The sequence below is a fragment of the Chlamydotis macqueenii genome, chromosome Z (assembly GCF_036417535.1).
Source record: "Chlamydotis macqueenii isolate bChlMac1 chromosome Z, bChlMac1.mat, whole genome shotgun sequence".
Classification (NCBI taxonomy): Eukaryota; Metazoa; Chordata; class Aves; order Otidiformes; family Otididae; genus Chlamydotis; species Chlamydotis macqueenii.
In genome coordinates, this window is record NC_141593.1 from 84,626,148 (window position 1) to 84,654,043 (window position 27,896).

Sequence of the window (27,896 nt, forward strand, 5' to 3'; positions counted from 1 at the left end):
GCTCAGGGAGGGGAAGGTGGTAGAGATAATGTTAAGCCTGGGAAGAGGGAGGGGTTGGGGATGGTTATCTTGTTCTCTGTCACATTATCCTGCTTTGGTTTTATTAATAAATGAATATTTTTTCCCAAGTCGAGTCTGTTTTTCCCGAAACAGTAACTTTAAGGATTTTCTCCCTGTCCTTATCTCAAACCTCAAGTCTTTTTTTCTTATATTATCTCCCCCTATTCTCTTGGAGGGTGGGGGAAGAGAGAGAGAAACTGCGTAGTCTGGTCCCAATCAGGGCTGAACTATGACAACAGAGTTCACTGCTGCTGAGGCCCTTTCCATCTTCCCTTGATGGACCAAGAGCCAAAGACAAGGCTTAGCAGGACTATGGGGTGTCTCCAATGGCACTAAGGGCAAGGGAGGGCTGCACTAGATCCAGCCCACGGGGTTTCCAAAAGGGTGTCCTGAACCACTCTCCAGTCTTGTGTCCCTTTGCCTTCTGGCTCCTCACAGCCTCTCCTGGCATTTCAGGGCCCTCATCAGCCCATGGTGTCCTCAGGTTCACCTCATCCTCCAGAAGACTCTGCCTTGGTTGGCTGTTTATTTTATGGGCTGCCCACCCAGACTCACATACTGTCCCTGGAGATCCCCTGAGCTCTCTGTCAGCTCCCACTTCCTCTCCAGGATGGCATCTGCCATCAGCCCCACTGCAGGAGGGACAGTGCCAGGCAGATAAATCAAAGACCAGTTGCTGTCTGCTTGAACATGTGCAGTCAAGAAGGGAGGTCTCTCTCCAGCCCTGGGTCCCTAACATGTCCAGTTGTGGCTCCGAGCTTGTGTCCATGTAACCATCACGAACCCCAGAAGAGCAAAAGTCTTTTTGAGGGAGCTGCTCCATGGATCTATTCCTGACACTGGTTTTTGAAGAGGCATCCAGTCTTCTGGCCTTGCCCTGAAGAACCCCTTTGGCTATGGTGGTCCTTGCACGGAGGCCAGCTCTGACACAGTGGTTCACACTGCCTGTTCCTGCCTGCAGCCACAGGGATGCCACTGTGGACAGAACGGGAGTGTCCAAAGTTACACAAGACCTTGGAGGTAGCCCAAATGCAAGGGCACAGCAGGACAGTGTGGAAGTGAGACACCAGCACTGAAAAGGCCATGTCCTGCTGCTGTGCTTGGCCACGGCTCCAGGGGAGAAGCAGCCTTGGCTTGCATGTGGCAGAGGGACAGTGCCCACCGTGAAGCGAGGGGCAACCCTCAGGGGAACTGGGGATGCTCCTTCATGTGGCAGCTGGGGTCTTGGATCCTGAATCACTTCTATCTGCTGGGGCTGGGCCCCAAGCTTGAAAGGAGATCTGCGAGAGAAAGGAGAGGCAAATGACTATATTCTTTATCTTTGCAATGAGCCCAGTTCCTTATGTACATTGGGTTTACCAGAGAGAAAAAAAGAGGTCTCAGGATTAAGAAGAAGTTGTATGAATAATACATAATTACAATCCATATTATCACAAGTTTAAAAAACAAAACCAATAAAAATAGAAGAACAGAAGACATGATGGGATTTCACTGCATTTCTAGGAGTTATATGAAGATGGTAGGTCCTTATTAGTGATAGAAGAACATGTATTCGTATACTTTCCACAAGGCACCATTGATCTCCTTGTTCCTTATGCTGTAGATAACGGGATTCACTACTGGGGGCACCACAGAGTACACAAATGACACCACCAGGTTCACAGATGGGGAGGAGATGGAGGGGGGCTTCAGGTAGGCAACCATGGCAGTGCTGATAAACAGGGAGACCACAGCCAGGTGAGGGAGGAACGTGGAAAAGGCTTTGTGCTGTCTCAGGTCAGAATGGATCTTCAGCACGACCTCGAAGATCTGCACATAGGACACAGCAATGAAAACAAAACATGCCAAAGAAAAGGAGACACTAACAATGATAATTCCAACTTCCCTGAGGTAGGAGTCTGAGCAGGAAAGCTTGAGGATTTGGGGGATTTCACAGAAGAACTGGTCCACAGCATTTCCCTGGCAGAGTGGCAGTGAAAATGTATTGGCAGTGTGCAGCAGAGCATAGAGAAACCCACTGCCCCAGGCGGCTGCTGCCATGTGGACACAAGCTCTGCTGCCCAGGAGGGTACCGTAGTGCGGGGGTCTGCAGATGGCAACGTAGCGGTCATAGGCCATGACAGTGAGAAGATAAAACTCTGCTGCGATCAAGAAGATAAATGAAAAGGCCTGCGCAGCACATCCTGAGTAGGAGATGCCTCTGGTGTCCCAGAGATAATTGGCCATGGATTTCAGAATGGTGACGGAGATGCAGCCCAGGTCAAGGACAGAGAGGTTGAGGAGGAAGAAGTACATGGGGGTGTGGAGGTGGTGGTCGCAGGCTATGGCAGTGATGATGAGGCCATTTCCCAGGAGGGCAGCCAGGTAGATGCCCAGGAAGAGCCAGAAGTGCAAGAGCTGCAGCTCCCGTGTGTCTGCAAATGCCAGGAGGAGGAACTCAGTGATGGAGCTGCTGTTGGACATTTCCTTCCCCTGGGCACAGGGACCTGTCCAAGCAGGAAGAGACAGTGAAGGGACTTAGTTCTCTGAGCAAAACTTACTCCACTTCTCATGGAGCCATCATTCCTCCAAATCTCTCTCTTTCCAGAAATCCTTGATGGAACTTCCTGGCTTGAGCTCCAGTTTTTGCTTGCTAAGGCAGCAGCAGGGGCAGGTAGAGAAAGGAGGAGAAATGCCCAAATGCTTCTGCCCAGGGCGGCAATGCCATGGAGGGATAGAGGGGCACTTGGGAAAGTCTCCTGTGCTGGAGCTCTGGCTGCAGAGGCTACAACTCACAGAGCCCATGCCACCCACCATGTGCTCACCTGTCCCCTCAAGAAACCTCCTGGCAGGAGGACACTGCCCAGGCCCATCTTTCTGTTGGCCAGCCCTAAGGAGCAGGTCAGAAAACCACTGAAGAGATGACTGAGCTTTCTGTAGGCAAAGGAATGGATGAAAGAGCTTTATCAAGTTGCTCACAAGACCTGCTGATCTGTCAGTGTAACGCTATAGGAGCCTCCTTCTCTTGTCCAAACCCAAAGCTGCATTGCTGTTCCCTCACAGTCACAGCAGGAAACCGAGAGCACAGACCCTGGAAAGCACCTTTCCTTCCAGGCAGCCCCTGCCTCCTTTGCTTCTTGAAAAGCTGCCTCTGCCCATGTCCTTTGAGAGATGTGGAGCTGTGAGAAGCTCTGAGCCATGCAGCACCCTCTTGTCAGCAGAAGGACCCTACCCTGATGGGGGCTTGTCCTTCCTACCACAGCTTCTCCCCACACCACAATGAGGAGCTCACAAAGGGAGGCTGAGTGCTGAGCCTGGCAGAGGCGGAGTCCCTGCCCCAGCACACAGCCCCTGGGGTGCAGTGACCCTGCTCTGAAGGACAGCCCTGGGCACCCCTGGCTGCACACACACATTCATACCCCTGCAGCCGTCCCTGGGAGAAGGCAGCCATCGTGCCCTGTCCCTCTGGCAGTGCAGCAGGGAATCCCTGCTCTGGAGCATCTCCTCCTCCTCCACATTACAGAGACATCCCATAGGTTGTGGGCTACGGCAGCTTTACAAGTTCCCTCCTGGAACGGCAACTGCGTTGCCCTACACCTAGAGACTTACCGTGTCACAGGCTGCAAAGACCTTTCCCACAAAGACCTTTCAGCTGCCCACCCACTGCCAACTGCCTTTAATGTCCCTCTGCCTCTCTTATATAACACCAGTGCCTGCAGCAGTGCCCTCAGCCCTGCTGTGCTTTGCAGAGCAGCTGCTCCTGGGCAGAGCTGTCTCTCTGCCATTCTGCCTCCTTGCCGTGAGCTCCCTGCATCCCAGGAGCCTGGATCAGCTCAGCAGCAGAGGACCAGACCAAGGATTTTAATGACCTCTCTGGTGGGTTTGGAACAAAGTCCATGAACCTCAGACACGGTGAGGAAGCTGATGAAACCTCTCCAGAAGTCAAAGTCAGATACAAACTCCAAGTTTCTTGGAGCCGTAATGGGTCCCAGTGAGGGACATTACTGACAAAGCCTCCCTGGGGCTGGTGAGAGCAGAAACCTGGAGGCAGAGATGACTGGGAAAGGAAATGTAGAGGTGGAACAGATGCTGAGTAAACCTGGATGTGTTATATTAAGCCAGAGGGCCAAGCCCTGACCCCTAGGCACTGGAAAGGGAGATCCTGTCCCTCACACGTTCCTTGAGACTCTTTCTTGGGGCAGTGTGATGTGGGGATGATGTGCAACGCCAAGTGCAAGAAGAGGCTGTGACACCTCCCTGCTCCTGAGTGGGGAAGAGGAGTCCATGAGGCCCTGGTGCTGTCATGATAAGTTTCTCCTAGGTGGCACTGGGAACAGCCATGGCCAAGGGGAGAAAGATGTCAGCGCTGATGAGGGTATTCAGCATTGTCAGCTCCCTCAACAATCTCCAACACAGCCTGTCCTCTGCTGCCCTACGCCTACACCTGTTTCCTTGAAAGCTGTGGCCACCTAATCCTCTTCTTCTTGTTCTCATCTGAGTATCTCACTACCATTACTTATTTCTCTCCACCGTCCCTGGCTGTGCCTCAACACACAAAGATTTGGGCTGGTCCAAACTCCCTCTGAGTGGACACAGACACGCACACAAATCCATCCACTCTCAGTCCATTGTTCAAGGAGCTGAAGTCTCTGATCGTGCTGCTCTGAGGCTCTGTCTCAGCAGGCAAAAGCCCAAATGCCTCAGGATCCCCACAGAGGCCATGTACACGAGACTTCATCTTGGAAGATCTCTTCTGGGCACTCTCCAGTTCCTCCCAAGTTGTCTAGAGCAGGAAACCCAACAGGGGTATGCATCAGTCAAAATGTGGCCACAACAGTTCTCAGTCAAGGGGGATGGTAACTCCCCTTTTCTGAGTGGCCACATGGTTCCTAATGCAGCTGCCTACCCAGCTGATCGCACTTATGGTGAGCATGTTCTACTGGCTCATATGGCATCCCTCCTTGGGCCCAGGCCCTCCTCCTTAGGGTCCCTGCTCAGCCAGCCAGGTCCTAGCCTGCCCTGAGGTACAAGGTTATTCTTTCCCCTCAAAGCAGGACTTGTTGCTTCTCCTTGTGAACTTCAGGATGTTTCTGTTGACCGAATCCCAGAGATTCTCAGGGTTCTCCCAGACTGATGCTCCATTGTGACAGCTGTTAATCTTGCAGGCAGCTGGCTCACCCTGATTTTGGTGTCTCTCGCAACAAAAAAGCATGATTTGCAGGGCACTACAAATATTAAAATCAGGTATTAATTCAATGAAATTGCTTTCAAATATAGAATTATCCATGCTGACCACCTCAGGAAGAGCTACAAAGCAAGCAAAGCCAAGACCAGTGTGGGAGGCGCTAAGGATGATCAAAAGGAAGATCTCTGGTGGGGGAAAAGAGGGGAAAAGGAAACAGCAGATGAAGCAAAAAGCACGATCAAGGATGCGTGGAAGTACCAGCCAAGCAGCTCTGCATGTGACCAGCAGTGACTTGCACAAGACAAGAAAGATGATCTGGCCAAAGTCATGTTTGCTCACTTCCATGGCCATGAGGAACCAGAGTGCTTTCCCCAGCATGGTCAAGGGAAGACCTGTGGTGGAAGGAAATACACCATCACTGGTGCTGCAAGGCAGCTCAGGAGGTCTCTAAGCCAACCTCCTCCTCACAGCAAGGCCTCATCACCATTGAACAGCGTCTAAACCTGAACTGTTTTGGATGTAGTGTAAAAAGTGCTGAGCAGAAGGAGATAATCATTTCTTCTGCCTGTGGTGCTCTCATGCAGCCCTGGATGCTGTTGGCCACATTCTCTGCTGGGTCATGTTTTGCCTCATGGAACTGAAGGACCACCACAGCCTTTTCCCACAGAGCTGTTGCCCAGCCACACAGGACCTGGCATCTGTCACTGCAGCCTGGAATTTCCCTGCTAGTCCTTGGGTCTTCTTAGAAGATAGACACAAGACTTGCTTTTTGCTTTCTCCAGACATTATGACCGCAGACAATGTCTCGGAGCAGCCTTGCTATGACATCATCTCTCAGCATCCTAGGATTCATACCATCTGGTGCAATGGACTCTAAAGGCTTGACCTTACCTAAGTAACCTCTGACTCCATCTCCATCCACTGCTGTGTTCTGACTGGGCTCTGCCTTTTAGGCACATTCAACTGAGAGACCTTGCTGGAGAAGACAAAGGCTGAGAGTACCTCAAACCTATCTAGTCCTCCTCTTACTAAACCCAGCAGTGGCCACACATTCTCTTCCTTTCTTCTTGACCGTTTCCCCAAGTAGGAACAGCTGATTGTTGTGCCCCTGAACTCCCTTGCAAGTCTCAACTCTGCAGCTTTCCTAAAACCAACCCTATTTCTCAATTCCTTCTTTCTTTCAAGTCTCTGCATCCATCTCCTGTATGCTTCCTTTTTGCCATGGAGCTTTCCCAGGAATTTCCTGCTTCCTCAAGCTTCTCTCCTGAATACCTCTTAATGTTTTCCTGACTCTTGGTGCAGAGGGTCTTGGACTTGAAAAGCGCTGTCCTTGAAGACCAGCTCTACTGAGCTCTGCTGCCCTTCTGTGCTGCTCACATGGGCTCCCCCACTACAAATCACAACACTAGGCCAAAGCCTCCTCCTCGGAGGTCGCGCATCTGCACTTTTCTATTTTCCTTCATCATTCTCCTTGGGAGGTGACACTTTGTTACCTAATGATCATGACGACTAAGGCTGACTCTGGCTTTCACATCCCTCACCAGATCTTCCCTCTTGGTGAGTAACAGATGCAAATGAGTTTCACCATTGTTGGCCCATCTGACCCCCGATCTACAGAGACCTGTTTCCCAAAGTGTCCCAAGACCCTCCAGCAACCTCCACAATATTTGACATGCTGATTTGCTCCCCTTCCAGGTACTCCCAGGGTCACTGGTCATGAAATTCTCCATGAGGACTTGAATGGCTTCTTTGTCTCCCACAACAGTGTGCTCCTCAGCCTGAGGACATTGGTGCATGTGTGGCCTGGAGGTGAAGCCCATCCCAGCAAAGAAAGAGAGGATTTTGAAAGTGGTTTTGGGTGAGGACATCCTGTGATAGAGGAACATTATGAAACCTGTTGGATGAATCCATGATGGTCTCATCAATGGGAAGGTTAAATGATGGGGAGAGAAGAACCAGGAGGGTTTGAGAGTGACGGAACACTTGCAGAGACCTCCGTGGGAGATGTTTTGTGTTCATGTGCTGTCATACGTCTAGTGGATGGAGAAGGAACAGACCTTGTGTCTCTGCAGCGGTGGGATTCAGTCACTGGCCAAAGGCACTGAATTGGTCTGAGGTGCCCTGGCTGGTGCCCGTCACACCACTGCTCTGAATGGGGCTGGGGTTCCTGCACAGGGCCGCTGCTGTCTGTGCCAGCTGCATGCAGCTGTGCTGCAGAGCCCTGGCGTCTCGCGTAGCACTACAAGCCCATGCTTGGCCATCAAACCCACATTCAACTGCCCTGATTGAGGTCAGGCAGAGGAAGGACGTATGTGGGACAAGTGCCATTCTAGCCAAAGGACAGGTGGAAAATACAGCTGATGGTGAAGAGAAAGGGAAACTGAGCTCTCCCTGTTCTATTCCACGTGCTCAGCTGAACACCTCTGCCCTCTGTCCTGAACATCGTGACTAGGGAAAAGTTCGCTTGTCCTGCATGTGGGCTTCTGCTGCCCTTTCACCTCCTCAAAGGGATTCCCCACCAGCCTCCAAGAGACACCTTCAGGTGCTGGCCTGTCTCTCAGCACTGCCTCATGACAGCTTGCAGCCAGCTCCATGGAGAGGGATGCAAGATTTGCTTCTTGCTTCCTCCACTCATTATGACATCACAAAATGTCTCGGAACAGCCTTGCTATGACATCATCCTGGTCTCTCAGCATCCTAAGATCCATCCCATCTGGTGCAACGGACTCTTAAGGACTGACCTTACCTAAGTAACCTCTGACTCCATCTCTGTTGGATACCTGGAGTACCAGGGACACTTAGTGAACAATCCAGACCGAATGGAATTGTTATGTTTGTGAGCAGCAGGCCTCAAGGACATCACTGAAGCCACTTGTGAGAAAGTATGGAAGCCACCTGTAAGAAAGTCCTGAAGCCACCTGTGAGAAAATAATGAAGCCACTTGTGAGAAAGTAATGAGGCGTCCGGTGGGAAAGTAAACGAAGCAACCTTGAAGAAGATCGTAACCAACTTTGAGAAAGTTAAAACATGAAAAGTACGGGACTTTCCAGGTTAACGGACTTTCCAGATTATCTGACTGCAAGTAGGAGGGATATGCAAATGTAACCATTAGAGCTTAAGCCAATCACGCAATGACTAGTAGGCATATTTTATCTTAGCAATAAAAATATGCACACCCGGGACTAATAAATCGAACTCCGCTTATTACTCGTATTAAGTCTTTGTCGTACGTTCCTCTGTCACTCGCAAATGGCACCCGAACAGGGACAACTAGAAGACACTGCTATCGGAGCGACGGAGGCGGAGAAGCACTGGGAGCAGTAAGCAAGGGGCAAGATCGACTACGCATTTGTCCTTCAGATGCGACCATCCGGAGCCTGAACCGTTGAAACACGGGTTCGCAGTCTGCAAGGGCTACAGGACAAGCTGCAAAAAACGGGTGCCTTAATCAGGGAGCACCAATCGTGAGCACGTAATCAGGGAAAAAGGGGTGCCTTAATCAGGGAGCACCAATTGTGAGCACGTAATCAGGGAATAAAAGGGGTGCCTTAATCAGGGAGCACCAATTGTGAAAATGCCGGCAGTAATGGAAAAGGACATAGCCCTAGAATTTTTATGCTCTCTATGAGAGGACTGAGTTACGACTTGGCCGTCCTAGAAGCTTTGCTGCAGTGGGCAAAGAAAAGGGAATTAGTCCCCACAGTTGATGATGCTTTTGAACTATCGACATGGGAAAAGATAGGAAAAAATCTGTGGGATGAAATAAGTAAGGGATCTCCACCGTGTGGAGGCTAATTAACGAAACATTGATAAACATGAAAGCTGAGTGTTCAGTTGCTGCATATTCTTTTGCGGCCTTAACTCCAGCCGACGGGTCCACCTCTGCTACCAGCATGCTGTTTTCGGGCTTAACGAGCCCTGCCGCTGCCCTGGCTCGTGCTGAGAGTGGGGGGGTTCGAGCCCCAGCAAGGACTCCAGGAAATGCAGCCACAGCCCCTATAACTATAGATATGCGGGCACCAGAGGGAAAAACTGCCAAAGACTTTTCACCACCATCAGATGTACCACCGCCAGGCACCCCACCACGCTGCACCAGTGCAGGCTCCGTCACGAGCCTTTTCGCTGGCGCCAACAGCTCCGGTTTATCCCCCGTTAACACCTTCTTCCCTGCCACCATGGCGTGAGAAAGAGGGGGATGAACATTCATCTGGCTTGAAGGATGCACAGCTGCAAGAGACACTAAAAAGGCTGGAAGCCCTAGAGGTTCGCCTAGAAGCGTTGCTGGGAAACTTGTCAACTCCTTTGCCTGTGCCACATCGAGACCTGCCAGCATCCAACCTATTCGTTTCGAACGGAGTATCGGGTGAGATCAGTCCTTTTGCACCTTTGCAAGGGATGCCGGTGGGAGGGACCAGGGATCCGAATCCAACAGCGCAGTGGGGTGCAAACTCAAATGCTGATGGAAGCGGGACCCTACACACGATCTCATTGGCAAGCGCAATTTGCTACCGAAGTGTTACAACTGGGCCAAGATTTGGCTTATAGAGCACTTGCTAGGGTGCACAATGAAAAGTCCGGACCTGCCTTTACGTGAGTAAGGCAAGATCCCACAGAACCATATGGGAAATTTATTGATCGGTTGCACACTGCAATTATGGCTCACCCTGATCTGGATGATGACATGAAAGCAAATTTCTTAGATATGCTTGCCTTTAATAATGCTAATGAAAAAACTAAGAGAGCCCTTAGTGTGCTGCCAAAAGGATCTAGTACAGGGCAACTGCTGGAAGCTGCCGAGCGAATGTTAGAACAAGAAAAGGCTACAGTCATGGCTGCTGCTGTACGTGCAGCAGTTAAACCGTTGATATCAATAAAGCGGCGTGTGATTAACTGTCTGTAACCCCCATTCCCTCTTCCCGCCCCCCCCCCCCGCCGATCCCTGTCCCGCTCAGGGGGCAGGGGAGGGAGGTGGAGATGGTGTTAAGCCCGGGAAGAGGGAGGGGTCGAGGGAGGTTGTCTTGTTCCCTTTTTCATTATCCTGCTTTGGTTTTAGTGATGGTCTGTTTTGCTTGTAGCGGTGGCTTTAAGGATCCCTCCCTATTCTTGTCTTAAACCTCGGGTTTTAGTTTTCTTTCCTCTTATATGCCTGGGGCCATGGCAGCCGCCAGATGCCCCCACCCCCCCCGCCCCTGGCATGGTTAACAGATACTCCTGTCTGAGTCGAGCTGTGTATAAGTGGAAGAACCATTCCCTCTTATAATATGGGGGAAAGGATACGCTTATGTCTTTACAGGAGCAGTAAACAAGTGGATCCCTGTCTGTATCATCTGCGGGTATTTCAGAACATGTTTGGTTGACCTGCCAGATACCGGTAGGACAGCAACTCTGTGTAAAACAGCAGCAACCATGAGTGGTAAAACTACAAAAGATGGAACTTTTTGGGATCAGTAAAGATGGACTTCTGTCTATTTTTTTTTAACTATTCAAGAGCTAATGTTTCTAGAGGGGTAATGATTGTAAATGCAACAACACAGCATGACGTAATCATGCGAGCACATATCAAAATCCAGACAGCATAGAAGACCTTAACAAAGCATACATAGCATTGAATCTGGTTGCCAAGATAATACAGAGTTTTGGAAACAAAGTAAAATTATTGCTGCTTCAGTCTTTACACCTGTTGTGGCAAGTGCCTAGGCATTAACGATGCTAAATAAATTAGACTGTTGGCTTGCTAAGTAAATAAATACAACTGCATCGGCCCTATCAATGCTGTTAACTGATGTAGATTCTATATACTATGCTACTTTACAAAACAGAACCGCTGTTAGCCTGCAGAGCACATATTTTGACAGGCCTTGTTGCATGTGCTGACCACACGTGCAGCAACACCTGGTTAGTACTCTTTCACTGAATCTGCTGAGGGTATCAACAGAGGTGGCTCGGAGCGGAGGGGAGAGGACGGACCCAGAGCACACTTTATTTACAACATGGGATGCCCTGAAGGTGCTGCGCCTGCCTCCCTTCTCTGCTCTGACCCGGCTGAGAACCATCCTCTTGCTCAGCGGTGTCTTTGGCATAGTTGGGTTAGTAACAGAATAGATCAGCAATAGATTTTTTTATTATTGGCACAAAATCATGATTGTCAGGATTTTGATGGGCTTTGCTGCATGAATCTGTCTGATCATTCGGAATCTATTCACCAAAGTATTCAAAACTTGCAAAAAGGAGTACAAAAACAGCAACAAAGTGATGGTTTTGATATATTCCGAAATCTTTTGGTGACTTGATATAAGCTTGTTACTAATAGCTGTAGGATGCTTATTCATTCCTTTTATATATGTATTTTGATCTATATTCTGTGTCTTAAAATGTGTGCAGACTTTAATAGATAAAGCATTGAAACAATCCTCTTCTCATAAACAAAGAAGGGGGAGATGTGGTATTTCGCTGAGCCAGTATGGTATCAGTGAAAGCACACCGACCTTGGGGGAGGAATGCAATCATGCTCTCAGGAAGAAAGCCATGGAATGAGAAGGGAAGCTTTAAGATCCAAAACATTGTTAGCAGAATTTATGGCTTGTTTCAACAGAGGCCTGCAGAAAACTAGTAATTGCTCTTATAGATAAGAGAGTTACTGGAGTTGTTATATCTATAATAGTAGAAAAATGTTATAGTAGAAAATTACTAGAAAGTAGTGAAACTTAGCTTTGCTTCGTAATCATGAATATGTATAACGTGTGATCAGTAATTTTATTAACTAAGGTTGTGTGTGGCATAACTGGGTGGTTGCTGTCCTTGGTTAAAATCGGAATTGTGATACTAGGCATCACACTGGGTATAATCATTAACATTCCGTGCTTGGTCACCTGCCTACAAAGGTGATACAGAGAATGCTACATCAGGGCGTGCAAGCCATATGGCATCAGTTCCGACTGCTCATCTCACACGCTCGGGCTGTAGTGGCAGCCTGTCCAGCATGTCAAGCAGCAAAGCCGAACCAGGCCTTATACTCCCCAGGCATTAACCCTGGGGGTATGCTCCAAACCAGGTATGGCAAGTTCATATCACAGACTATGCGCTATTTGGCTGTCTGTTCTGGTTTTGTTAGTGAGGGGGGGCCTAAGGTGGTAGCTTCTGTAGGGAACTGCTAGAAGTTGCTCCCCTTTGTTCAGTGGACTCGGCTGGGCCTAGGGCGGACCCACTGCTGGCCAAGGCCAAGCCAATTGGTAGCAGAATGTCCCGTGATAACGCCTCTGCGATAACGTATTTAAGAAGGGGAAAACAGGAAAAGAAGAGAAGATGTGAAGCAGCTGAGCGGGGGGCAGAGAGGGGGAGGCACGAGCCTCGTGGGCCTTGCAGGCCTCACCCTCTGGCCTCCTGCTGGGCAGCAGACTGGGCCCAACTCGGCCCAGCCTGGCTGCAAGAAGTGGAGAGGAGATGAGAAGTGAATAAGATGTAAAAAGGATCCTGAGAGGCGTCTGCCAGCCTGTTGTGAGGAACGGCTGCAGACACCAAGGTCAGTGAAGAAGGAGGGGGAGGAGTAACACAGCTCCTGGACAAGATTCCTCTGCAACTCATGGTGAAGACCATGGTGGAGCGAGTTGTCCCCCTGCAGCCCATGGAGGTCCACGGAGGGGCAGAGATCCACCTGCAGCCCGTGGAGGACCCCACGCCGGAGCAGGTGGAGGCCTGAAGGAGGCTGTGGCCCGTGGAGGGCCTGCTGGGACAGCTGTTCTAGAGGGACTGCACCCCGTGGAAGAGATGACCCATGCCGGAGTAGTTTTAGAACGAACTGTGGCCCGTGGGAGGGACCCCACGCTGGAGCAGAGGAGAAATGCGAGGAGTTCTTCCCCCGACAATGACACAGCAGCGTAAAACAACGCGTGATGAACTGACCGCGACCCCCATTCCCTTTCCCCACCCTGTGCCGCTTGGGAGGGGAGGTAGTATAGATAATGTTAAGCCCAGGAAGCAGGTGGAGGGGGAGGTTATCTTGTTCCCTGTCTCATTCTCTTGCTAATTTTAGAAATAAATGAGTGTTTTTCCCCAAGTTGAGTCTGTTTTGCCCATAACGGTAACTTTAAGGATTCTCTCCCTGTCCTTATCTCAAACCTTGAGCCGTTTTTTTTATATCATCTCCCCCTGTTCTCTCAGAGGGTGGGGGGAGCCTGCATAGTCTGGTCCCGATCGGGGCTGAACTACAACACTGTCTCAAATACATTCATGTTGTGGTTGACACTTGCTCCTGAGCTCTCTTCGTGTGTCCATTCATGACGTCCACGACACAGATGCACCAGAACCGGGCTTTTGCCTGCCTAGGAGTACCTCGAAAAATAAAGACCGACAATGGGCCAAATTATCGATCACTGGTATTCTGCCACTTCCTGCAGACGTGGGGAGACCGCCATACATTTGGCATTCCTCTGAACAGCACCGGGCAAGCGATTGTAGAACACGCACACAAAACCCTGAAAGCACAGCTAACGCGCTTAAGAGAGGGGGGAGAGAGGGGTTCGCCAAAGGTCTTAGTCGATAAAGCACTTGTAGTACTGAATCATATATACTTTGCTGACCCCCAATCCATTTCCCCTATCCAGAACCATTTTTCCTCGCGTCAGCCGCTGTTTGGGGGCAAGGCACTCCTGGGGGACCGGTACCACCTGCCAGAAAACCCATGTTGGGAAGGTCCCGCTGATTTGCTAATATAGGGACGAGGGTATGCTTGTATCTCCACAGGTGCGGGGACCTGATGGATCCCGGCCCGGTTGGTACAGCCATGGCTGGAGGATCGCCAGGGTAACTGAGCAGCGCGGCGCCCTCCAGCTCACCCTAGTGGGATTGATCCTGATTGTGAGTCTTCCAGTGCCAGTGATAACGACTAATTTCTGGGAGCGGTTCACGAACTGCGCCGACTCTACTCAGGTTTGCATAGCGCGTGGCCTGTTGGGCTCTTGGGAATGCCAACCAGATACAGTCGCTGTATCTGAACTGGCGACTGCTTTAGCAGCAGATGACGAAGGACTGACACAAATGAAGTTGGCATTAGATTATGCCCTTGCGAGGCCTGGCATCAGTTGCAGCGACCTAGAGGGAGTCCTAGGTCTCCAGGGTTACTGCTGTGTGGACTTCAGCAAGAACACCTCCTCGGTCTTGGAGAAGACGCGTGTGCATGCTGCCCAGTCGGTATTCAATGTCAAAGTCCTAAAGGACTGGGGTAGTTTCCAGACCTGTTCGGTTTACCTAGATGGCTAAGAAATATTGTGTCTATAGGTTTGACGATCCTAGCAATTGCTTTGATAATGCTTTGTTTGTTTCTGTTACTGTTACGTTTCTTGCATGCTGTGATTGACGGGTCACTAGGCGACTATCCATGATCAACTATGTTATGACGGCATCCGCCCCAGGGTACCAGCCATTAGACCAGGATGATTTAGCATAGAGGGGGGGGAATTGTGGGGTAACGTTAGAAGGGCTGCATGTATGCAGGAGGGGCGGTCCGTGGTGATTCACGTGCTAGGTGCGGGTAGGTCCATGGGCGCAGGGGGCAGGTGCGTGGCAGGCATGGATAGATTCATGGTAGCAGGGGGGCAAGTGCGTTCACGTGCGTAGCGGGTGTACTGGTATTTAACCCTGTGTTGCGCAGCATTAAATTGAAGGCTTGGCTTGACGGCATCCGTGTGATGCCCTGCTTTCCCCGGAGCGGGGCTTTGGTGTGTGTGGGTATGTAAGCTGGCAAGAGAAGACTGCAAGACACCTTCAGGTGCTGCCCTGTCTCTCAGCACTGCCTCATGACAGCTTGCAGCCAGCTCCATGGAGAGGGATGCAAGATTTGCTTCTTGCTTCCTCCACTCATTATGACATCACAAAATGTCTCAGAACAGCCTTGCTATGACATCATCCTGGTCTCTCAGCATCCTAAGATCCATCCCATCTGGTGCAATGGACTCTTAAGGACTGACCTTACCTAAGTAACCTATGACTCCATCTCCATCCACTGTTGTGTTTTGGCTGGGCTCTGCCTTTTAGGCACACGCAACTGAGAGACCTTGCTAGAGAAGACAAAGGCTGAGAGTACCTCAAACCTATCTAGTCCTCCTCTTGCTAAACCCAGCCGTGGCCACACATTCTCTTCATTTCTTCTTGACTTTTTCCTCAAGTAGGAACAGCTGATTGTTGTTCCCCTGAACTCCCTTGCAAGTCTCAACTTTGCAGCTTTCCTAAAACCAACCCTATTTCTGAATTCCTTCTTTCTTTCAAGTCTCCGCATCCATCTCCTGTATGCTTCCTTTTTGCCATGGAGCTTGCCCAGGAATTTCCTGTTTCCTCCAGCTTCTCTCCTGAATATCTCTTCTTCTTTTCCTGACTGTTGGGTTGGTGCAGACGGTCTTGGACTTGAAAAGCGCTGTCCTTGAAGACCAGAGTCAGCCTTACTCGTCACGATCATTAGATAACAGGGTCTCACCTCCCAAGGAGAAGGAGGAAGGAAAATAGAAAAGGGCAGATGGCTGACCTCAGAGGAGGAGGCTTTGGCCTAGTGGTGTGATTTGTAGTGGGGGAGCCCATGTGAGCAGCACAGAAGGGCAGCAGAGCTCAGTAGAGCTGGTCTTCAAGGACAGCGCTTTTCAAGTCCAAGATTGTCTGCACCAAGAGTCAGGAAAACATTAAGAGGTATTCAGGAGAGAAGCTTCAGGAAGTAGGAAACTCATGGGGAACCCCTTAGAAAAACAAAAGCGTACAGGAGATAGATGCAGGGCAACTGCAGGCCTGTCAGCCTCACCTCTGTGCCTCGCAAGGTCATGGAGCAGATTCTCCTGGGAACCACGCTAAGCCACATGGAGAGCAAGGAGGTGGTTGGTGACAGCCAACATGGCTTCACCAAGGGCAGATCATGCCTGACCAATTTCGTGGCCTTCTATGATGGGGTCACAGCATCGGTGGACAAGGGACGAGGAACGGACATCATCTAGCTGGACTTGTGCAAGGCTTTTGACACTGTCCTGCACGACATCCTTCTCTCTAATCTGGATTTACCAGTCAGTGGATGACGAATTGGCTGGATGGCTGCACTCAGAGAGTGGTGGTCAACAGCTCAATGTCCAGATGGAGACCGGTGACGAGTGGCGTCCCTCAGGGGTCCGTGCTGGGCCCGATCCTGTTCATCCTTGTCAGCGACATGGACAGTGGGATAGAGTGCACCCTCAGCAAGTTCACTGACGACACCGAGCTGTGTGGTGCAGTCGACATGCTGGAATGGCGGGATGCCATCCAGAGGGATCTTGACAGGCTGGAGAGTTGGGCCCATGCCAACATCATGAAGTTCAATCAGGCCAAGTGCAAGGTCCTGCACCCAGGTCGTGGCAATCCCAGGCACAAATACAGGCTGGGCGGAGAATGGATCGAGAGCAGCCCTGAGGAAAGGGACTTGGGAGTGCTGGTGGACGAGAAGCTCAACATGAGCAGGTAATGTGCCCTTGCGGCCCAGAAAGCAAAGCACATCCTGGGCTGCATCAAGAGAAGCGTGGCCAGCAGGTCGAGGAAGTATTGCATCCAGTTCTGGAGCCCCCAACATAAAGACAAGGACCAGTTGGAGAGGGTCCAGAGGAGGCCACGAAGATGATAAGAGGGCTGGAGCACCTCTCCTATGAGGAAACACTGGGAGAGCTGGGGCTGTTCAGCCTGGAGAAGAGGAGGCTCCCAGGAGACCACTCCAGTGGCCTTCCAGTTCCTCAAGGGGGCCTACAGCAAAGACAGGGATAGACTGCTCAGTAGGGCTTGTTGTGACAGGATGAGAAGTAACGGATTTAAAATAGAGGGAGGTAGATTTAGATTAGACATTAGGCAATTTTTTTTTTTTTACACTAAGGGCGGTAGAACATTGGAACAGGTTGCTCACAGAGGTGGTGGATGCCCCATCCCTGGAAACATTCAAGGCCAGGCTGGATGAGGCTCTGAGCAACCTGATCTAGTCGGGGATGTCCCTTCTCCTTGAAAGGGGGTTGGACTAGATGACTCTTGAGGGTCCCTTCTACCCCTTCTCCTCAGGGCTGCTCTCCATCAATTCTCCGCCCAGCCTGTATTTGTGCCTGGGATTGCCGTGACCCAGGTGCAGGACATTGCACTTGGCCTGGTTGAACTTCATGAGGTTGGCATGGGCCCAACTCTCCAGCCTGTCAAGGTCCCTCTGGATGGCATCCCTCCCTTCCAGTGTGTGGACAGTACCACACAGCTTGGTGTCGTCGGCAAACTTGCTGAGGGTGCACTCCGTCCCACTGTCCATGACGCCGATAAAGATCTTGAACAGGGCCGGGCCCAACATGGACCCCTGAGGGACACCACTCGTCACCGGTCTCCACATGGACATTGAGCTGTTGACCACCACTCTCTGTGTGTGGCTGACCAGCCAATTCCTTATCCACCGAGTGGTCCGTCCATCAAACGCATAACTCTCCACTTTAGAGAGCAGGATGTCATGCGGGACAGTGTCAAAAGCACTGCACAAGTCCACGTAGATTATATCCATTGCTTGTCCCTTGTCCACCAAAGGTGTCACCCTGTCATAGAAGGCCACCAACTTGGTCAAGCACGATCTGCCTTTGGAGAAGCCGTGTTGGCTGTCACCAACCACGTCCTTGCTCTCCATGTGCCTTAGCATGGTTTCCAGGAGAATCTGCTCCATGACCTTGCGAGGCACAGAGGTGAGGCTGACCGGCCTGGAGTTGCCCTGCATCCCTCTCCTGTATGCTTCCTTTTTGCCATGGAGCTTTCCCAGGAATTTCCTGCTTCCTCAAGCTTCTCTCCTGAATACCTCTTAATGTTTTCCTGACTCTTGGTGCAGAGGGTCTTGGACTTGAAAAGCGCTGTCCTTGAAGACCAGCTCTACTGAGCTCTGCTGCCCTTCTGTGCTGCTCACATGGGCACCCCCACTACAAATCACAAGACTAGGCCAAAGCCTCCTCCTCTGAGGTCGAGCATCTGCACTTTTCTATTTTCCTTCCTCATTCTCCTTGGGAGGTGAGACCCTGATCATGACAATTAAGGCTGACTCTGGCTTTCACATCCGTAGCCCTACCTTCCTTCTTTGTGAGTAACAGGTGCAAATGAGTTTCACCATTGTTGGCCCATCTGACACCCGGTCTACAGACACCCATTTCCCAAACTGTCTCAAGACACTCCAGAAACCTCCAGAATTTTTTACATGCTGTTTTGCTCCCCTTTTAGGTACTCCCAGGGTCATTGGTCATTAAATTCTCCATGAGGACTTGAACGGGTTCTTTGTCTCCCACAGAAGTGTGCTCCTCAGCCTGAGGACATTGGTGCATGTGTGGCCTGGAGGTGAAGCAGACCATAGCAAGGAAGAGAGGATTTTGAAAGTGGTTTTGGGTGTGGACATCCTGTGATACAGGAACATTATGAAACCTGTTGGATTAATCCATGATGGTATCATCAATGGGAAGTTTAAACGATGGGGAAGAGAAGAACCAGGAGGGTTTGAGAGTGACAGAACACTTGCAGAGACCTCCGTGGGAGATGTTTTGTGTTCATGTGCTGTCATACGTCTAGTGGATGGAGAAGGGACAGACCTTGTGTCTCTACAGCAGTGGGATTCAGTCACTGGCCCAAAGGCATTGAATTGGTCTGAGATGCCCTGGCTGGTGCCCGTCACACCACTGCTCTGAATGGGGCTGGGGTTCCTGCACAGGGCCGCTGCTGTCTGTGCCAGCTGCATGCAGCTGTGCTGCAGAGCCCTGGCGTCTCGCGTAGCACTACAAGCCCATGCTTGGCCATCAAACCCACATTCAACTGCCCTGATTGAGGTCAGGCAGAGGAAGGACGTATGTGGGACAAGTGCCATTCTACCCAAAGGACAGGTGGAAAATGCAGCTGATGGTGAAGAGAAAGGGAAACTGAGCTCTCCCTGTGCTACTCCACATGCTCAGCTGAACACCTCTGCCCTCTGTCCTGAACATCGTGACTAGGGAAAAGTTCGCTTGTCCTGCATGTGGGCTTCTGCTGTCCTTTCACCTCCTCAAAGGGATTCCCCACCAGCCTCCAAGAGACACCTTCAGGTGCTGGCCTGTCTCTCAGCACTGCCTCATGACAGCTTGCAGCCAGCTCCATGGAGAGGGATGCAAGATTTGCTTCTTGCTTCCTCCACTCATTATGACATCACAAAATGTCTCGGAACAGCCTTGCTATGACATCATCCTGGTCTCTCAGCATCCTAAGATCCATCCCATCTGGTGCAACGGACTCTTAAGGACTGACCTTACCTAAGTAACCTCTGACTCCATCTCCATCCACTGCTGTGTTTTGACTGGGCTTTGCCTTTTAGGCACACGCAACTGAGAGACCTTGCTGGAGAAGACAAAGGCCGAGAGTACCTCAAACCTATCTAGTCCTCCTCTTACTAAACCCAGCAGTGGCCACACATTCTCTTCATTTCTTCTTGACCTTTTCCTCAAGTAGGAACAGCTGATTGTTGTTCCCCTGAACTTCTTTAGCCCCCAACATAAGAAGGACATGGACCAGTCGGAGAAGGTCCACAGGAGGCCACAAAGATGAAAAAAGGTCTGGAGCACCTCTCCTATGAGGACAGGCTGAGAGAGTTGTGGCTGTCCAGCCTGGAGAAGAGGAGGCTCCAGGGAGACCTGATAGCCGTCTTCCAGTACCTCAAGGGGGCCTACAAGAAAGATGGGGAGAGGCTGTTCAGTAGGGCCTGTTGTGATAGGACAAGGAGTAATGGTTTTAAAATAGTGGGGGGTGGATTTAGATTGGAAATTAGGAAAAAATTTTTTACAATGCGAGTTATAGAACATTGGAACAGGTTGCCCAGAAAGGTGGTAGAAGCCCAATCCCTGGAAACCTTCAAGGCCAGGCTGGATGAGGCTCTGAGCAACCTGATCTAGTCAGGGATGTCCCTGCTCCTTGCAGGGGGGTTGGACTAGATGACCTTTGAAGGTCCCTTCCAACCCTAACCATTCTATGATTCTTCCCAGAAAATTGTTGCACTAGTCTCCAATAGGCAGAGTAGAAGGAATAGCTTTGGTTCTGACCCTCTTGAAGGGATCTCTCGTGCATATTTAAAAGAAACGAAAAATGAATACTGTGGCCAGGATTAGAGAGGCCCTGCCTCCAGCCAGGTGGAGAAGAGGGACAACAGAGTTTATTGGACTGTGTGGATCCGATGGCCTGGCACATCAGACCCACAAGAGTACAAAGCTCTAGTGGATACTGGTGCACAATGTACCTTGATGCCATCAAGATATAACGGGGCAGAACCCATTTGTATTTCTGGAGTGACAGGACGATCCCAAGAGCTGTCTGTATTGGAGGCTGAAGTGAGCCTGACAGGGAATGAGTGGCAAAAGCACCCCATAGTGACTGGCCCAGATGCTCCATGCATTCTTGGTATAGGTTACCTCAGAAGGGGGTATTTCAAGGACCCAAAAGGTGGGCTTTTGGTGGAGGTGCTTTGGAGATGCAGGAAATTATACAGTTGTCCACTTTGCCTGGTCTGTCAGAGGATTCTTCTGTTGTGGGGTTGCTGAAGGTTGAAGAACAACAGGTGCCAATTGCTACCACAACTGTGCACCGGTGGCAGTATTGCACCAACCGAGACTCCCTGATCCCCATCCATAAGCTGATTCATTAGCTGGAGAGCCAGGGAGTGATCAGCAAGTCCCGCTCACCTTTTAACAGTCCCATATGGCCAGTGAGAAAATCAAGTGGAGAGTGGAGGTTAACAGTGGACTATCGTGGCCTGAATGAGTGTCGTAGTTCAGCCCCGAACAGGACCAGACTACGCAGTCTCTCTCTCACTCCCCCCACCCTCCGAGAGAACAGGGAGAGAAAATATAAGAAAAATGGCTCGAGGTTTGAGATAAGGACAGGGAGAAATCCTTAAAGTTACCGTCACGGGCAGAACAGACTCGACTTGGGGAAAACTATTCATTTATTACTACAAACAGCAGGATAATGAGACAGAGAACAAGATAACCTCCATCCACCCCTCCCTCTTCCCAAGCTTAAAATTATCTCTACTACCTTCCTCCCCGCGGTGGCTCTCGGGCCAGTCCGGACAGGGCAAGAGGTAAGAAATGTGCTCTACACCGCAGCTGGGGAGAATGGCCCTACCTGGAGTCTCTGGCAGAAAGCGCCAGGGGAAACCCGTGGTCGACCCCTTGGGTTTTGGAGCCGGGTATATAAAGGATCTGAGGCCTGCTGTACTCCAACCGAAAAATAAATTCTGTCAGCATACGAAGGAGTTCGAGCTGCTTCAGAAGTGATTGGTACTGAAGCACAGCTCCTCCTGGCACCCCGACTGCCAGTGCTGGGCTGGATGTTCAAAGGAAGGGTCCCCTCTGCGCATCATGCAATGGATGCTACATGGAGCAAGTGGGTTGCACTGCTCACCCCAATCACCCAGGCATATTAGAAGTAATTACAGACTGGCCAGAAGGCAAAGATTTTGGAAAGCCACCAGAGGAAGAGGTAACGCGTGCTGAAGAGGCCCCACCATATAACAACCTCCCAGAAAATGAGCAGCAGTGTGCCCTGTTTACTGATGGGTCCTGTCGTATTGTAGGAAAACATGGGAAGTGGAAAGCTGCTGTGTGGAGTCCTACACGACGAGTTGCAGAAGCTGCTGAAGGCCAAGGTGAGTTGAGTCAGTTTGTGGAGGTGAAGGCCATCCAGCTGGCTTTAAACATTGCTGAACGGGAAAAATGGCCAGTGCTCTATCTCTACACCGACTCATGGATGGTGGCAAACACTCTGTGGGGGTGGTAAAAGCAAAGGAAGCAGAGCAACTGGCAGCGTAGGGGCAAACCTATCTGGGCTGCCACTTTGTGGCAAGATACTGCTGCCTGGTTAGAGCACCTCGTTGTAAAAGTACGTCACGTAGATGCCCACGTACCCAAAAGTCGGGCCACTGAAGAACACCAAAACAACCAGCAAGTGGATCAAGGTGCTAAAATTGAAGTGGCTCAGGTGGATCTGGACTGGCAGCATGAGGGTGAACTATTTTTAGCTCAGTGGGCCCATGACACCTCAGGCCATCAGGGAAGAGACGCAACATACAAATGGGCTCGTGATCAAGGGGTGGATTTAACCATGGACACTATTGCACAGGTTATCCTTAAATGTGAAATATGTGCTGCAATCAAATAGGCCAAGCGGTTAAAGCCTCTGTGGTATGGAGGTCGATGGCTGAAGTATAAATATGGAGAGGCCTGGCAAATTGATTACATCACACTCCCACAAACTCACCAAGGCAAGCGCTATGTACTTACAATGGTGGAAGCAACCACTGGATGGCTGGAAACATATGCTGTACCCCATTCCACTGCCCGAAACACCATCCTGGGCCTTGAGAAACAAGTCTTATGGCAACATGGCACTCCAGAAAGAATTGAATCAGACAACGGTACCCACTTCCGAAACAACCTCCTAGGCACCTGGGCCATAGAGCACTGCATCGAGTGGGTATACCACATCCCCTATCATGCACCAGCCTCTGGAAAAATTGAAAGGTATAATGGGCTGCTGAAAACAACTCTGAAAGCAATGGGTGGTGGAACCTTCAAAAATTGGGATAAACATTTAGCAAAAGCCACTTGGCTAGTCAACACTCGGTGGTCCACCAATCGAGCTGGCCCTGCCCAATCTGAACTTCTACATACTGTGGAAGGGGATAAAGTCCCTGTGGTGCACGTAAGGAATATACTGGGGAAGACAGTCTGGGTCATTTCTCCCTTGGGCAGAGGCAAACCCATGCATGGGATTGCTTTTGCTCAAGGACCTGGGTGTACTTGGTGGATAATGCAGGAGGATGGGAAAGTCCGATGTGTACCTCAAGGAGATCTAATTTTAGGTGAAAAGAGCCAATAATTTGAAGTGCTTGATCATTATCTAGCTATTAAATGTCCCTCCTTGCTTTTTCCTGCTCCACACCCTGAGAGACTTGTGTCATAGAATCATAGAATCATAGAATGGTTAGGGTTGGAAGGGACCTTCAAAGGTCATCTAGTCTAACCCTCCTGCAAGGAGCAGGGACATCCCTGACTAGGTCAGGTTGCTCAGAGCCTCATCCAGCCTGGCCTTGAACGTTTCCAGAGATGGGGCCTCCACCACCTTTCTGGGCAACCTGTTCCAGTGTTCTATAACTCGCATCGTAAAAATTTTTTTCCTAATTTCTAATCTAAATCTACCCCCCTCTATTTTAAAACCATTACTCCTTGTCCTATCACAACAGGCCCTACTAAACAGCCTCTCCCCATCTTTCTTGTAGGCCCCCTTGAGGTACTGGAAGACCACTATCAGGTCTCCCCGGAGCCTCCTCTTCTGCAGGCTGAACAGCCCCAACTCTCTCAGCCTGTCCTCATAAGAGAGGTGCTCCAGCCCTTTTATCATCTTCGTGGCCCTCCTCTGGACCTTCTCCAACAGGTCCATGTCCTTCTTGTGCTAGGGGCTCCAGAACTGGACACAGTACTCCAGGTGGGGTCTCACCAGGGCAGAGTAGAGGGGGAGAATCACCTCCCTCAACCTGCTGGTCACACTTCTCTTGATGCAGCCCAGGATGCGGTTGGCCTTCTGGGCCGCAAGGGTGCATTGCCTGCTCATGTTAAGCTTCTCATCCACCAGCACTCCCAAGTCCTTCTCCTCAGGGCTGCTCTCAATCCATTCCCCGCCCAGCCTGGATTTGTGCCTGGGATTGCCATGACCCAGGTGCAGGACCTTGCACTTAGCCTGGTTGAACTTCATGATGTTGGCACGGGCCCACCTCTCCAGCCTGTCAAGGTCCCTCTGGATGGCTTCCCTCCCTTCCAGCGTGTCAACGGCACCACACAACTTGGTGTCGTCGGCGAACTTGCTGAGGGTGCACTCTATCCCAGTGTCCATCTCGCCGACAAAGATGTGGAACAAGGCCGGGCCCAGCACGGACCCCTGAGGGACGCCACTCGTGACCGGTCTCCACATGAACATTGAGCCGTTGACCATCACTCTCTGAGTGCGGCCATCCAGCCAACTCCTTATCCACCGAGTGGTCTGTCCATCAAACCCATGTCTCTCTAGTTTAGAGAGAAGGATGTCATGCGGGACAGTGTCAAAAGCATTGCACAAGTCCAGGTAGATGATGTCAGTTGCTCGTCCCTTGTCCACCAATGCTGTCACCCTGTCATAGAAGGCCAGCAAATTGGTCAGGCATGATCTGCCCTTGGTGAAGCCATGTTGGCTGTCACCAACCACCTCCTTGCTCTCCATGTGCCTTAGCATGGTTTCCAGGAGAATCTGCTCCATGACCTTACCAGGCACAGAGGTGAGGCTGACCGGCCTGTAGCTACCCGGGTCTTCCTTATTCCCCTTTTTAAAAATTGGGGTTATGTTCCCTCTCTTCCAGTCATCGGGGACCTCACCAGACCACCACGACTTCTCAAATATGATGGCCAGTGGCTTGGCAACTTCATCCGCCAGTTTCCTCAGGGCCCGAGGATGGATCTCATCAGGACCCATTGACTTGTGCACCTTCAGGTTCCTTAGAGGATCCCGAACCTGCTCTTTGAGTACAATGGGCAGTTCTTCATTCTCACAGTCCCTGCTTGCACCTTCTACAGCTTGGGCGGTGGGACAGGAACTCTTGTCAGTGAAGACTGAAGCAAAAAAGTCATTGAGAACCTCAGCCTTCTCCATGTCCTGGGTAACCAGGACACCAGTTCCCTTCTGGAGGGGGCCTACATTTACTCTGGACTTTCTTTTGTCCCCTACGTACTTATAAAAGCTCTTCCTGTTACATTTTATATCCCTGGCCAGATTCAGTTCTGCCAGGGCTTTGGCCTTCCTTACCTTATCCCTGGCCACTCGAGCAGCCTCTTTGTAGTCCTCCCAGGCTACCTGTCCCCACTTCCACCCTCTATAGGCTTCCGTTTTCACTTTCAGTTGGTCCAGGAGCTCCTTGCTCATCCATGCCGGCCTCCTGGCATTTTTGCCCGACTTGTTTTTCATAGGGATGCACCTCTGCTGAGCTTGGAGGAGGTGCTGCTTGAATATGGACCAACTTTCCTGGGCCCCTCTTCCCTCCAGGGCTGCCTCCCATGGCACTTGGCCCATCAGGTCCCTGAAGAGGCTGAAGTCCGCCTTCCTGAAGTCTAGGGCAGAGAGCTTGCCGTGTATTTTCCTTGCTGCCCCGTGGATCTTGAACTCCACCATGTCATGGTCGCTGCAGCCAAGGCTGTCCTTTAGTTTCACATCCCCCACCTGTCCCTCCCTGTTGGTGAGCACAAGGTCGAGCACGGCACCCCTCCTTGTCGGCTCCTCTATTGCCTGCAGGAGGAAGTTGTCATCCACGCATTCCAGGAACCTCCTGGACTGCCTGTGCCCTGCCGTGTTGTCTCTCCAACAGATGTCAGGGTGGTTGAAGTCCCCCATGAGGACCAGGGCCTGTGACCATGAGGCTGCTCCTATCTGCCTATAGAGCACTTTGTCTGCTCTATCCTCCTGGCGAGGCGGCCTGTAACAGACCCCTACCGTGATGTCCCCTGTCCGTCCCCATCCTCTAATCTTGACCCATAAGCTCTCTGTCAGCTCCTCCTCCATCCCCAGGCGGAGCTCCACACACTCCAGCCGGTTGCTGACGTAGAGAGCGACACCCCGTCCTCGTCTCCCCTTCCTGTCTTTTCTAAAAAGCCTATACCCTTCCTTGTTGACCCTCCAGTCGTATGTGTCATCCCACCAGGTCTCCGTGATGCCAATGAGGTCGTAGCCCTGCTCGTGTGCAAGCATCTCCAGCTCTTCCTGTTTATTCCCCATGCTGCGTGCATTGGTATAGAGACACTTCAGCTGGGCCCCCGACAAAGCTGACTTGCTGGCTGGAGCGACAGGGGTGCTATTGCACCGCAGTTTAGGTTTATTTGCACTTATCTGTGATCCCTCCTCAGCTTCTGGACCCTCGGTGCTGGCACTGGTGCCATGCTGACCACAGTGGGCTGAACTGTGCTCCCCCTCCCCCAGCAACACTAGTTTAAAGCCCTCCGGACGAGCCTGGCAAGTCTTTGTCCAAGCACACTCTTCCCCTTCTTGGTTAGGTGCACGAGAAGGACCATGCAAGGACCACCGTAACCAAAGGGGTTCTTCAGGGCAAGGCCAGAAGACTGGATGCCTCTTCCAAAGCCAGTGTCAGGAATAGATCCAAGGAGCAGCTCCCTCAAAAACAATTTTCCTCTTCTGGGGTTCGTGATGGTTTCAGGGAGACAAGCTCGGAGCCACAATTGGACATGTTAGGGACCCAGGGCTGGAGAGAGACCTCCCTTCTTAGCTGCACATGTTCAAGCAGACAGCAACTGGTCTTTGATTTATCTGCCTGGCACTGTCCCACCTGCAGTGGGGCTGATGGCAGATGCCATCCTGGAGAGGAACTGGGAGCTGTCAGGAGAGCTCAGGGGATCTCCAGGGACAGTATGTGAGTCTGGGTGGGCAGTGAGTGGCACCCCATAAAATAAACAGCCAACCAAGGCAGAGTCTCCTGGAGGATGAGGTGAACCTGAGGACACCATGGGCTGATGAGGGCCCTGCAATGCCAGGAGAGGCTGTGAGGAGCCAGAAGGCAAAGGGACACAAGACTGGAGAGTGGTTCAGGGCACCCTTTTGGAAACCCCGTGGGCTGGATCTAGTGAATCCCTCCCTTGCCCTTAGTGCCATTGGAGACACTCCATAGTCCTGCTAAGCCTTGTCTTTGGCTCTTGGTCCATCAAGGGAAGATGGAAAGGGCCTCAGCAGCACTGAACTCTCTCTGTCTGGATCTACTTCCCACCCTCACCAGCACGGTTAGGGGACAGTAACTCTGTGGCCCCAGGGCATCATAGTCCTCTTGCTCTGCAGAGCAGCACTGCAGAATCAGGGTCCTGCACAGAGCATGAGGAGGGAGCCAGGCACAGCTGACCAGGCCAGCACAGACACGCTCAGCTGGGAAAGGCTCTTGGGGAGCAGGGATGACTCTGGAGAAGAGCAAGGGAGCATTTCTGTGCCTGCAGGGAAGAATCAATGAAAAGGAGAAACCTCCTTCTGCAGGCACAACGGCAGGACATGTCTCTGTCACCTGCCCAGGACTCTTGTGCTGGCCTGGGGAGAGGAGTCAACACTGAAGAGGGACAGTCAGTCTGTGGTGGGCATCTCCTGGTCCCGAGACCAAGGGTACTGGAGTTTCACTGGCATCCATTTCCTCATCCCATGGTGAACCTCCATCCCTGCGCCTGAGACCCCTCCCTGCCCCGCAGCAACTCCTGTGCACTTCAGAGGAGCTGGGGCTGGGGGGTTTATGGCCAGAGCTCTGCAGCACCTTGCAGCAAGCACTGCCATGGGGCCAGCCCAGACTGGGCTGCTCTGTGGGGCTGGGCTGGGGAGCAGGCAGGGGAGGTGGGAAGAGCTGGAGAGGGGCTAGACTGGGCTGGAAAGTGCCTGGGAGAGGCCAACGCCAATGTTCACGTAGATGTTTGACCATGCAGAGCGAGGACACACTGCAGTGGGTGTGTGGTGCAGAGCCCAGTCTCCTGGAAGGGAGCTGAGACATGCAAATGCAGGAAAGAGGAGGCTGATACGTTCCCTTGGTGGCATGGACAGTCCCAGAAGGTGCCCCAGGGCACCCGTCACCACCCAGCCTCCTTTGTCAGATATTTCT

At 51.4% G+C, this 27,896-nt stretch overlaps 1 protein-coding gene and 1 long non-coding RNA gene across 2 annotated transcripts in view; one reads left to right on the forward strand and one right to left on the reverse strand.

Annotated features, from left to right (window-relative positions):
* The window catches only part of LOC147596505 (uncharacterized), a 114,771-nt gene extending 102,106 nt beyond the window's left edge, over positions 1–12,665 (forward strand). Inside the window, exon 2 of the long non-coding RNA XR_015261516.1 lies at positions 12,524–12,665. This is a non-coding gene — a long non-coding RNA (uncharacterized LOC147596505). The remainder of the gene's footprint in view (positions 1–12,523) is intronic.
* LOC147596513 (olfactory receptor 14C36-like) lies at positions 1,591–4,994 on the reverse strand. Its single transcript, XM_086770503.1, has 3 exons — positions 4,946–4,994; positions 1,861–2,546; positions 1,591–1,746 (listed from the first exon to the last, which is right to left on the reverse strand). Exons 1-3 carry the CDS (start codon positions 4,992–4,994, stop codon positions 1,591–1,593), a joined length of 891 nt encoding a protein of 296 aa, XP_086626629.1.
* Positions 12,666–27,896: the final 15,231 nt, after the last annotated feature.

Coding starts and splice junctions, on each gene's coding strand:
- LOC147596513 (XM_086770503.1), bottom strand. CDS start 4,994: ATGCCATATGAGCCAGTAGAACATGCTCACCATAAGTGCGATCAGCTG. Junction 2,547..4,945: donor CCATAAGTGCGATCAGCTGG/GTAGGCAGCTGC, acceptor CTGCTTGGACAG/GTCCCTGTGCCCAGGGGAAG. Junction 1,747..1,860: donor CCTATGTGCAGATCTTCGAG/GTCGTGCTGAAG, acceptor GCCTACCTGAAG/CCCCCCTCCATCTCCTCCCC.